The sequence below is a fragment of the Filicampus tigris genome, chromosome 14, assembly GCF_054856515.1.
Source record: "Filicampus tigris isolate MCC_2025a chromosome 14, RoL_Ftig_1.0, whole genome shotgun sequence".
NCBI classification, from domain to species: Eukaryota; Metazoa; Chordata; class Actinopteri; order Syngnathiformes; family Syngnathidae; genus Filicampus; species Filicampus tigris.
In genome coordinates this window covers 6,942,977-6,955,040 of record NC_141230.1, presented here as the reverse complement: position 1 = coordinate 6,955,040, position 12,064 = coordinate 6,942,977, and the positions used below count along the sequence as shown (strand labels likewise).

Below are 12,064 nucleotides of genomic sequence, written 5' to 3'. Positions count from 1 at the left end.
ATCCTATCCCCTGTTATTTGCTGAAAAACGAACCTATTCGGCATTGTTGAACTCATGCCAATGAACTGTAACTATTATTATGGTGCCATCTTGTGGCAGCCTGGTGCCAAAAAATTAATTGAAATGTTTATAAGCTTCATTTAGACAAAAGCTGTGCTATGCCACCATCCTGTGTCATGTTGTTGCAAAGGAAGTGAATTGAGAGGTTTCATTTCAGCAAAAGTTTCTGTGGTATTTTACTGCAATCAATTGGCATCTATAGGCAATTATATGCATTTCAGGTCATCTTTACTCACAAATTTGAATAGCGGGGGAACACTGTACTGTCAAATCCATCCATTCATCCACCCACTACTCACAGTGATCTGGCACCACACACAGTGGAGGCCGGTCAGGCCTTGGTAACACTTTATGCTCCGGTGACAACGGTCACATTTGGTAGGGGAGTTGCCCTCCATCCATACGTGCTGCATAGCCTGCAGACAGACACACACACACACACACACACACACACACACGTACAGTGACAATAGGGAAACAAACCCACATGTCCTTTGACCAAAAAGAAAGAAATTGAAAAAAGTAACGTCGGTAAATGTGTTGAATAATGATTTTAGATTAGATTATATAAGACAATCTTTATAGTGGATACAGGAAAGAAAAAAGACATAGCCTTCTTCTCCATCCTTTTTTTTTCTACATACCTGTGAGAAAAGGCCACCCACACACACCGATGATGGATGTTTGTTTGCCAGTAAGTACCTTTTGAAGTACTACATCTTCACATTTTTTCTCTGTTCAACCATTTACAAAAATCACTCAATTTTTTTCCCCCCACCAAAAGGCGCCGCTGGACTCATTTTGGATTTATTCTGAAGGAATTAGGAAAAAAAATAAAACGTTTTGGGATATGGCTGGTGGTGGACCCCCCAACAGGTTTTTGTCATTGTCTTAGTTCAGATCAGCAGTTTTAAATTACTTTTCTGTCACCCCGAAGTACCCTGACGTCTTTATAAACATTATAAAAAGGTCTATGATAAATTAATAAATTAGACTGACGCGTGTGTGTGTGTGTGTGTGTATGTGCGTGCGTGCGTGCGCACTCACGTTGGTGTGCCTGCGAGACTTGGCGTAGGTGCTGATGCAGGCGGCGATGTCTTTGGACACACAGCGCTCGTGCACCGTGTACTTGCATACTGTCCGAAAAAAAAAAAACCCCGAGACATTTCAGTAACAACATACATGTCACATACGTGTACGTTAGCATGGTCATGACCACCCACTCACAAGAGCAGCAGAGGCCCTGCTTGCGCACACCCAGTAGCATGGTGTGACAAAAGTTACAGTAAGCCGGTTTGTTGAAGTGCTTTAGGCGCCACACATGCTGGCCGTCCTCCTGAACATTCTAATGGGAGACATTAAAATGACCAAATGAAGATATTTGATGTTTTTGGACAGTGAACTAGATTAACGCGGGCACAAACCGTGTCCATGCCGAGCAGAACCAGTAAGGGGATGGTGGTCAGGCCTCCTCGGATCCACTCTTCTAGGGTGACTGTGCCATCTCGATCGTAGTCGATCTCCTCCATCATTTCCTTCAGAATCTGCGATGCCAGAGGCAGAAGCGCCGGGACACACTTTCTACCTCACACTAAGTTCGAGATTTTGACGTCAATATACAGTGTGACTGCTCAAAAGTAGAACAATTTGGAGTTCAAACCAAATTTAGTTAGTTAAAACCTTTGATTTTATGCGTTCAAGAGTTTCCAAACTTAAAATGGATTGAAGAACACGCTAAAAACAATTCAAGATGCTTTAGGTCAGGGGTCACCAACCTTCTGGTGAAGGCTGGAGTGACAGCCAAAACTGTGAGTGAGGGAATACATTTGTTCTCTTTACTAGAAAAAAACTATTGCCGGAGAAAAGAAAAGAACAGATCTAAAAAAGAAGATGTATGGCATGGTTATCAACCTTGTTGAAACTGAAAACTACTACTTGGGTACTGATATTGGCGAAGGGGAACCAGTTTCATACATACTTCTGAAATCATACATTTGCTCAAATTATCTTAAAAATATGTTTTAGTTCATAATTAATGTTATTTGTCTATGCGAGGACAAATTGTCATGATAATTATTTCTCACATTAATAATCAACCTGTATTTCTATAAATTTCTGCAAGTGTTTATATTTACAATGATCATTTCTACATTACAAGGAAATCACAATGTCCCATCTTTGGTGAGCTATTTCTAAAACCAGCCCACGGGCACCATTTTGGTGATCCCTGATCTTGGTCAAACTAAGATAAGCAGATAAACAAGTATTTTGTATTTTAAGAGAAAACAAATTCTAGTCTAAATTGCAGCTTGGTGTTATGATGACAAAAGCAAATCACGTCTTATTGAAATCATAATTGTGATACCCTTTGTTCTATTTTTATTATTTTTTTAATGTTGTGCTTCTTTATAACATGCAAGCTGTGTTTGATTTTATTAGTTGAATATGTGGTGGGCCAATAAAAAAAGATTGAGCAGGCTGCAAGTGACCAGACTTAAGACACCCCTGATCTAACTACTCAAGCATGTTTTTTTTTTTCTTCTTTGGCTTTTTGTGTGTTCTTGAGTGGCATCACAACTGAAGAGTATCAGTGAAGACAAAGAAAAACTATGATGACAATGAAATGGATCCGGCTGCTTAGCAAACAATTACGTAAATATCAATTACATACAGTACATAGCCTACTGTACATAAATTTACATAAGAGCTAATTACTAGCATTAAAATGAATAATGAGTAGCCAGAGGACCAGCAGATGTTTCTTTTTTTTTTTTTTTTTTCAATATATGTCCTTTAATCGGGTTTGCAAGACCATTTGTGTTGGAAAAGCCCACAATGCCATTTTCAAGTTATTTTAGTTGGTCTTTAATGCTTGGCATGAAAGACAGTCAGTTTTCGCATGAATATTCAAGGTGTAAATAAGCTTCGCTCTGATTAGGTCACTGTTCTCCTTAATTCGATATGGAAAACAGTTTTCATCTGATCAGTAATTAGTTGCCAATATGTGGGAGTCTGGTGGCCACCGTGTCTCTTCATGTGTTTGGCTGGTGCATGTGTAGCTGTGTCGCTTAAAATCCAGAAATGTATTTCAAGCGCATGTGAAGGTGACCCATCATTGGACCCATCCTATACATAAAACAGTGGAAAATTTGGATTTTGATCATACGGATGGCAAATTGAACTATTAATAATTACAGTGTTAACTTTGTTTTACACGTGTGACAATGTTAAAATGTTCCTTAAAACATTGGCTGTTGAGTTGCTAAAAGTTTCATGATGGTGACAGTCTCACCCTGGAACAGATCATTTCTATTTGCGAAATGTTTCGAAAATCAAATGACTTGGAAGTCAACTAGTACCACAGAACTGGTAAGATTGCGCTCCACATGGGAGGTTTGGCTGCACGATACACCCACAGGACACCTCATTAAGTACACCAATACAATCAACCACTCTGTGTAGTTATTTACTTTAAAGCGGTGATAAATCTGTGTGCTATGCTGCTCACCGGCCGCAGTTCTGTCGAGTCCCACTCCAGATACTCGGCAACGTGTACCATCTGATTGATGATGCGATCCAGCTCCTACCAAAGATCCCAAATAGGACAACACAAAGCTTTGTGGCACATGGATTACAACCTCTCACTTCCAAACATGATGTAAAGACGCTACAAATTCCATACGAGCGGCAATGTTCTGTTTATGCCTTGGAACCTGGCTAGCATTAAAACGGACTGACCATTACAAACGATCTTAATGTCAACACGCCGCCTGCCAACCAGCTTCTATTCTTAGCACAAGGATGGAAAGAAAACATAAAGATGAAGAAGGCGGTGTGAAAACTCACCGAACTGTCCAAGATGCCATTGCCGTCTGTGTCGTACAGCCGGAACATGACTGGAAGGGAAACAAAGAGAGCTCATCTTTCCTCAGTGATCAAGAATGTAGTTCACAAGAGTGAAAATGAGTCTCTTCAATGTGTGCACAAGTCAAGTGTGGCATTAGCATTAAAGCATGTCCAGTGGTATGTACAGTGAACTGCGTATTCGCTAATTCACAGTTTCACAGATTTTACTCCATTATTTGCTGAAAAAAAATCACCTATTCCAAGAGGTGTTTAATCCATGTCCAGAAAGTAAAAACCCTGCCACAGTTTGGCTATAGCCACAGGTGCTTCTGCTCAACCGGCAGGTAAACGAGCTCAGTTGATTAGAAGCACTTGTGGCTAAAGCCGAACTGTGGCAGGGTTTTTACTTTCTGGACCTGGATTACCCACCTCTGCCTATTCCCTGTTTTTGTGCACAGGCCAAAGCAATGAAAGTATTACTGTAGCATATCTTATGCCAAGGAGCTTCATTTGGACAAAAGAAGTGTTTTTTTTTTTTTTGACATTTTGTGGCATTTTTGTGTCAAGTACCAATGTTAAAGTGATGAGTTTCACTGAGATAAAAGTAGTGCTTTGCCACGATCTTGTACACCTATTGTCAGTTATGAACCTTTTTTTTTCAGTCCAGTCCAGTCCAGTGGCCATCCCACCTCAAAGACAAATTCTCGCACCTGCTAGCAAGTTATAATTTCCGTCTTGTTTGCTTTTTTTTCACACATGGACAGTAGAGAGTTTATGCCAAACTAATTTGAACTCTGTTCATAACAAGAAAACCATATATCAAAGAATTAAAAAATTCCCTCTCTAAGTTGGAGATTTAGTGCATGTTGTAAAGCTGATCTTACGTAGCGATTAGCATTCTAGTGGACTTCGGCATGTGGTCACTTCACAATGCTGTGTGTATATCCATGTTTATATGTTAACAGGAACTATTATTATTATTATTTTTCAATTATATGACATGCATATAATTTTTTATTTTATTTTACTTTTCATTTTTATTTAAATTCAATTTTGTTTAAAACTCCATTTGTGTGTTCCTTTGCTTCACGCTATTTTCCACCAATGCTACTACTAATGGTAATAGTAGTACTAAAACCGCCACTACTGTTTGTAGAACTATGGTAAGTATATATTTTTTCCATTTATGAAGTAATTTAAAGGTGTTTGTCTGACTTCCTGTTTGTTTGCGATCTCTCCTTGACCAGCTGCCATGCGGGACAATGGAGGCGCAATTTGCCAAAGACTACAACAAAGTGAGAGTGGACGGTGAATGCCAGTTATGTTACCGTTCTTCAAATTCAACACATTTTGCCTTGTGCGCTACGTAACCCATCTATGTGGTTGGTGCCCACGTGTGGGCATTTTTTAATGAAAAGAAAAAACAGCAACGCATTGCTAAGCTGAGGTAACTGAGACCAATCATAACCACGTAGCATGCTATTTTGTCAAATGAAAATTGCGCAAATACAAGCTAAGCCCACAGTTGGTTCCCCCTGGACAGGTGCATCAAGTCAAGAAACAATTGGTTTCATTGACTTAGTTGACTTGATCCCCCTCTTAATACCACCACTATAGCATCGCAATTATAAACCATCATCTGGAAAAGTACACCTTGAAAATGTTTAAGTACACTATGTCCGAGACCAAGTTAATTTATCCTCCTGTGTCAACAATCGAATGTGGAACCTAAATAAACAGTGCCATAGTTTCATTACGTTGGCCAGAACTACTCATCCATAAATTGACACGGCAGCATAGAGAAAGGAAGGGATCCTCAGTCCTTGTTCCCTGCCCACATCCGGGTGCCCCTGCCTGCACTCACACTCCAGTTTGTCCTCCGGCGTGCCGCGCTCCAACAGGGAAAGGTAGCAGACAATGTCCTTCAGGAAGACCACCTGCGGCATTGACTGGGGCGATCCTTTGTGCGGTGACGGGCTCCTCCGCAGCAACAATTGCTTCTCCGAGCGGCTTCTCTCTGTCAATGCACAATTTATCAATGAATGCATATATATCAAATAGTAAGTACGATGCAGCACAATTGTACAACCATACTATTATTGTTGTTCATTTTTCATACAGCTCTTGTATTGGGTCTCATTATGTGCGTTTATGAATAATTTTTAAAGGCTTTCCCTTCGGTTTAAACTTGATTAATGAAACATCATTACAATACATTAGAGACACAATACATACTCAATGACATCATTATCAATATCATGTGTGCTCTTCTTCTCTGTGTGATGTGCAACCAAATGTCTTACCAAGAGTCTAAATTGAATTTCCCTGTGAGGATTAAAACGAGTACAATTGGAACATATATACTGTAGATGAAACAGAATGTAAAAAAAAAAATACAGTTTGCTTGTCATCATTAATTCATGGCGGCTCCTTAACAAAGTCTTACAACTACTGTAATTGACTCAGTAAGCTGCTGTAATAGTCATTTTTGGGGAGTGGATAATGCATATATATGCCTGTGAGCATTGTTACATTGTCTGTCTACACACGTTGCCGCACCGTTTGTGTTAGTTAAAGGCTTACTCAAACACTTTATAACAGCGCCACATAGATGCTATTCATTAGATACAGTGTGTTGCACTGTTTGTTAGCATTAATTAAGGCTAAGCTACACGCCTAGTTTAAATACACAAAGTGTAATTGTCTTTGCTTTATGTCAGGGGTGTCAAACTCATTTTTGTCGCGGGCCACATCGTAGTTATGGTGTCCCTCGGAGGGCCATTGTGACTGTGAACCCATGTATGATCATTTTATATTATCATATACACACAACAAATTGATGGACAGCTAGCTTTGAAATTAGAAGCCAGTAAGTAATTGCTTGTTTAAGTTTTTTTCAATCTATTTTGAAGCGAAAGTCAACCCAAATATATTTTTTTCAAGAATATGTTCTATGGAAGCCCACTAGTTGAAACAGGGCATTCTGATAAATATTGCGCTTGTGGAATAAGAGTTAATCCACTCGTTTTTAGCCATCTCCGGGGGCGGCCATTTTGTCTTCTGTCGACTGAAAATGACATCACAACTGCTCATAATCACGGCTCAGATTCAGAAAACAGGTCAGCCGTGATTGGTCTTTGTGAGCATTTGTGATGTCATTTTCAGTCGACAGAAGACAAAATGGCCGCCCCCAGAGATGGCTAAAAACAAGTGCATTTTGCCATTTAATTTATATTCCACAAATGCAAAATTAATCAGAATGCCGTGTTTTAACTAGTGGGCCTGCTGGGAACATATTCTTGAAAAAAATATCTTTGGGTTGACTTCCGCTTTAAAGGGGAGGATTGGTAATAAATAACACATTGCAGTATTTCAGTGTTGTGAAAAGTGAAGAAAATTTGCAACAAATGTGAAGTTGACACACATGATTTGCCTTCGCCGGCCACATAAAATGAGGTTGCGGGCCAGATTTGGTCCCCGGGCCTTGAGTTTGACACCTGTTCTTTATGTTATGTGTGACTGTGAGTGTCACTGAACAGGTTCAGCATCACATCACAGTGCATCCCGTAAGACATCTTCAGGGGTCGGTCATTCATTCCAATACAACACAAATATGAATGGAAACTCAATTTAAAAACCACTTAGGTAGCTGCTCTACAAATTGACAAAAAGTCTGAAGATAAGTTACCTGGCTCACCTGGTGAGAGTTTCGGGGGTGAAACTGGTGACCGAGCTGGGCCAGCATTGGGGGTCAAGGCATTATTGCTGCTCTGGGAGGGCTTGACCTGGATGCACGGAGAGCGGTGGGGCCCCCCGGGCGTGTGGGCCCCGGTTCTGGACCGCTGCGAGGAGGAGCGGGACGAACAAGGGGAGGTGGTGGCCCCAGTGCCACCGGAAAGCTCTGGCGTGTGTCGACCCATCGCCGACAGTATGCTCTTTCCGTTCATGCCTTGGACACAAAAGGAAGGGGTCCTTTAAAGACGGATTTAAGTGGACCCTCTGAAGTCGAACACAAACCCTTAGTTGACCTGCAACAATGCTTTCCATTGGAAAATAATCAGTTACTGGATCAAACTAGGGAGGCTCCAATCGATCGGGCACCGATAATGGTCGGCCGATTTTCGTGAAAAATTACGTTATCGGCATATTCGATCAAAGCCTTTTATTGCCAATCAAAAAATCAGATCACCCGCGGTTTATGCATCGCAGCCTACAGCCATGAGACCAGCCTGCTTGCAGTGTTGCGCCGATAATAAATGGGCGACCGAGTTTGGGCTGTATGGCACGCTGCATCTTATGCATGATCGCGCTTTACTGTCACAGCTCAGTATAAGTGGCATTATTGCCACATGCAGGGAGAAGCATTGTAAGTCACTTGTGGGCAACAGACCCACTATATCATTTTATACCATGCAATATTTAGGTGGCATGTTATTTATTTGACTTTTTGCGACTGCTGATTCTTTTGATCTGTTAAAAACTGTGTTACTAAAAGCTAGTTTTCAATTATCTTTGTGACTGACAAATTGTTGTATTGTGCCAGCAACAGTTTAGTATTTCTTCATTCTTTTGAAAATATATAGAGATTTTTGTCAAAATTACGGCAATAATATGGCTGGGGTTTTTTTCCAGATTATATTGAATAGTAGCAGTCACCATAAATAAATGGAAAAATATACAGGTATTCCATGTGATCGGTATCGGCCGATCTCACTCATACATGATCGGTATCGGTGTCATAAAACCTGATCGGAACATCCCTAGATCAAACTGTCAATGTTATAAACTTATTTTAGTAAGAAGTTTAACATTTACAAATGAATGGCAAAAACTGTATGAGAGGCCGTGAGGGACATAATTCAGGATTACCTCTCACACACATACACTAATGAAATGCTCTCACGCGCTAAAGATTTTTTGTGGTGCGGGTGTGTGTGTGTGTGTGTGTGTGTGTGTGTGTGTGTGTGAGAGTTCATCCTGAATTATGTCCCTGACAGCCTCTGGTGAAACCACCCAATCGCAGGGCAATTCTTAATAGCCGTAGAAGTGTAAAAAGAAGTTAACGACGATAAAATGTAGAAACCAGAAACAAATTGTTAAACACTATCACCTTTATGTTGACAACAAGTGATGAGCCATATATTTAGAAATAAAGATGAGTTGAGTTGCACTAAATGTCTTGAAAAAGTAAACAACATGTCGTGATAATCCTTTGACGCTCACTGAACAAGTTGTAGGTGTTCGACTTTAGAGGTTCCCTTCATGCAAAAAACAAGGAATCACAAGTTGGTTAGTTTAAAGCAAAGGAGCGCAACGCCAATGATATTGCAATGAGAAGAAATGCATAAGGGAGGCAGGTGGAGTTACAACACTTGGCTTAAACAAATGGATTCCACAATGTTTAAAAAAAAAAAAAAAAAATGAAATCACCCTTCAACACAACAAGCAGCGGTGCCCGTCAAGGCAGGTCTGCTAGTACCTGTGATGGGGGCACAGGCCACCTCGGTGTGAATAGAGATACCAGCATCAATGGAGCAGGACTCTTTGAGAAGGAAACACATTGAGCAGCAATAAGACAACATTGACGCAGGATTAATGGGGTTTAGTTCCAGTGGTTGGCCATCTCTTCTACCTTCGTTTCATCAAGCGCGCATGAGAATTGTTTTTAAAGAACATCATTCATCTTTGTTGTATCTTTAATGACCTTTCTTGTTTACCAGACAATGCAGAGAAGAATACCTCGAGAGTAGATGACAAACTCAATCACACGCTGCAGGTTGTGAGTTACACTATTTATAATTCACCAAACACCAGGTGGCAGTGCAGGCGGAAACAATTGTCCATCCATTTGTCTCGCACTTGTCTACATTAAATAGGCTAAATCGGAACCTATCCCAGCTGACTTTGAGGAGGACACTCTAATCACAGGGCACATATAGACAAACATTCACACATACTTTTACACCTATGGACAATTTAGTCTTCAATTAACTCCGCATGCATGTCTTTACACAGATAAATTCCATGCTGGGATTCCAACTCAGAACTGTGAGGCAGCTATGCCAACCATTAGGGCGCCGCGCTGCCAGCTGAAACAATTGTCAACCACTTGAAAATCTCATACACTGAAGCTATTTATAATTTATGTGCTTTGCACCATTACATATTGTTATTGACATTATAGTGATGATCATTTGGAAACCCCATTTAAGTTGGCAAATGTTGTCCTTGGCCAGGTTGAGGGTTAAAGCGTTTAAGCGTCGCATTGTGTACTGTACGAAGAATTAATAAAACAAATGTGAGAGGCGCTTACCCAGTAAGTTTCCTGCAGCTCGACCATGGTCAGGCGAGGCACCTCCCGTTTTGCTCTTGAAGGAGGTGAAGAGGTGCTGACACAGCTCTTCTGGGATGTCGTTCTCCAGGTAGGTGGCCATGAAGAGCTGGAAGCCCTCGTAGTCGATTGGCTGCACGTGTGGAACATATTTAGTTGATGACAAGCGTGGCAAACGTCGTTTTGCTTAATGTAAACAAAACAAAAATTGGTCGCAGCTTCTGTGGAATAAAGATGATTGAACGAATGAAACAATAGCAACACAATGGGAATTTTTTGCCAAATGGAGCTTCTGGGAGCTAAATGATATCAAAAACACTCTGTTAAATGTACCTATTAATGATAGTACATTGAATGGAACCAAGCATTGGGATGCGCCTCTTAAAAAACAATCAATCACAGGTTGGATTTGGCCACTTAATTCATCGTCTTCGGGGAAGGCTCTTGTTTCTTCCGAGTGCAAAAAGGCTATAATGGGACTGTTGCATGTGTACGGTGTGGAAGAACAAGCCATTGGACAAACACTGGAATGGCCATTATATTGTGTGTAAGTTGGGTCCCTCAGGAAAAACGGTTTCGGTCAATTCATTCCCCGTGTACGGTGCATGTTTCATTTCCTGTCGTTGGAGTTAGTCCCTATATTTTTACCCATATAGAGTGTGGGTAAAGTTCCTCAGGGAAATGTTTTAGGTCCATTCATTTCCTCCATATATTTGCTGCACTTCTCACTTTGTGTAGGTCGACTGTGTCCCGATACATTCATAGAGTGTATGAGTGGAATGTTTGCGGCCCATTATATTTTATGCACTTTTCACTTCCTGTTGGTGGAGTCTGTCCCAATGCTTTTGTCAACTTCATGTACATTTTTTAGTTACTATGTATAAAAGCATGAAATGACGTCAGCCTCAGTTGTGTGGTACACAGTATGACACTAGTGATACAGTAGCATAACAAAAAAATTGAGAATGGGTAAAAATGGTTTCCCTCATGCACGATGAATACCTTCAACACATGCTAAAGTATTGCTGCCAGTGTTGCCACGGCGGTGCAAAATCTTAACACCACTTAACAATGCATGAATGCATTGCCAATGGCTGCATGTACTGGGCCAGTAAAGTCTCCCCCCTGCTACATCTCACTGCTGTTGGGTGACACTGAGCAGCACGTTGTGAATGTTGAGAGCCAACGTACATGCAGCCCACTGACAGAGACGCAACATCCACACAGCATGCACCCCTAGCACCACCTGGGCCGAGCCTTACTTTGTCCAGAACATCTCGCTGCTGTTTTATGTGTGCAGCCGTAAAAAGATAGCAAGGGAAAGAAGGAAGGAATGATTCATGATGATGTAATTAGTCTCCATGTCCATAAATGTTTAAACCAGCTCACCCAGTCAATATATATTTCATATAAAAATGCCTAAAAAAAAAAAAAAAAGGGTCAAAATCTGAACAGAGGTATTCATAAATGTTAAACAATTTGACCAAACCAGAAAAATGCCCAAAGACTGGGAGAAAAAGATCATATATGACTGAAGGAGTATTTAAACGCATCACATGTCATACAATCTTTAAAACCATTACAATTCCTATTGTGACATCTGCTACAATAATGGAAGACCTGTTTTGGAAGATTTTAGATCAAAAAGACTGTACAGTATTCACCACTAATCACTAATTTGACCTCAGCCATCCTGTGCTATGTGTCAATCAGAATAAACAGGTTTCTCCCTCTGACACTGTAAATGTCTACTGACAGGTTGAACAACGTCAGTGGGGGATTTTTACAAAGGTGACAAAAAAACAAAAAAAACAATATATTTTGTCA

The 12,064-nt window shown here is 40.6% G+C and overlaps 1 protein-coding gene across 6 annotated transcripts in view; it reads right to left on the bottom strand.

Moving 5' to 3' along the window:
- dgkg (diacylglycerol kinase, gamma) overlaps window positions 1–12,064 on the bottom strand; it is a 104,474-nt gene that overhangs the window by 69,670 nt on the left and 22,740 nt on the right. The window contains exons 4-14 of one of the 6 annotated variants that reach the window (XM_086051695.1): window positions 11,500–11,520; window positions 10,220–10,370; window positions 9,386–9,448; window positions 7,595–7,855; window positions 5,771–5,923; window positions 3,907–3,956; window positions 3,569–3,643; window positions 1,485–1,604; window positions 1,288–1,405; window positions 1,108–1,196; window positions 360–476 (exon numbers count right to left, since the gene is read on the bottom strand). In XM_086051695.1, coding sequence (XP_085907821.1) covers window positions 360–476; window positions 1,108–1,196; window positions 1,288–1,405; window positions 1,485–1,604; window positions 3,569–3,643; window positions 3,907–3,956; window positions 5,771–5,923; window positions 7,595–7,855; window positions 9,386–9,448; window positions 10,220–10,370; window positions 11,500–11,520 — 1,218 coding nt within the window. The remainder of the gene's footprint in view (window positions 1–359; window positions 477–1,107; window positions 1,197–1,287; window positions 1,406–1,484; window positions 1,605–3,568; window positions 3,644–3,906; window positions 3,957–5,770; window positions 5,924–7,594; window positions 7,856–9,385; window positions 9,449–10,219; window positions 10,371–11,499; window positions 11,521–12,064) is intronic. The other 5 variants (XM_086051696.1, XM_086051699.1, XM_086051697.1 and 2 more) reach the window with 5 other exon arrangements.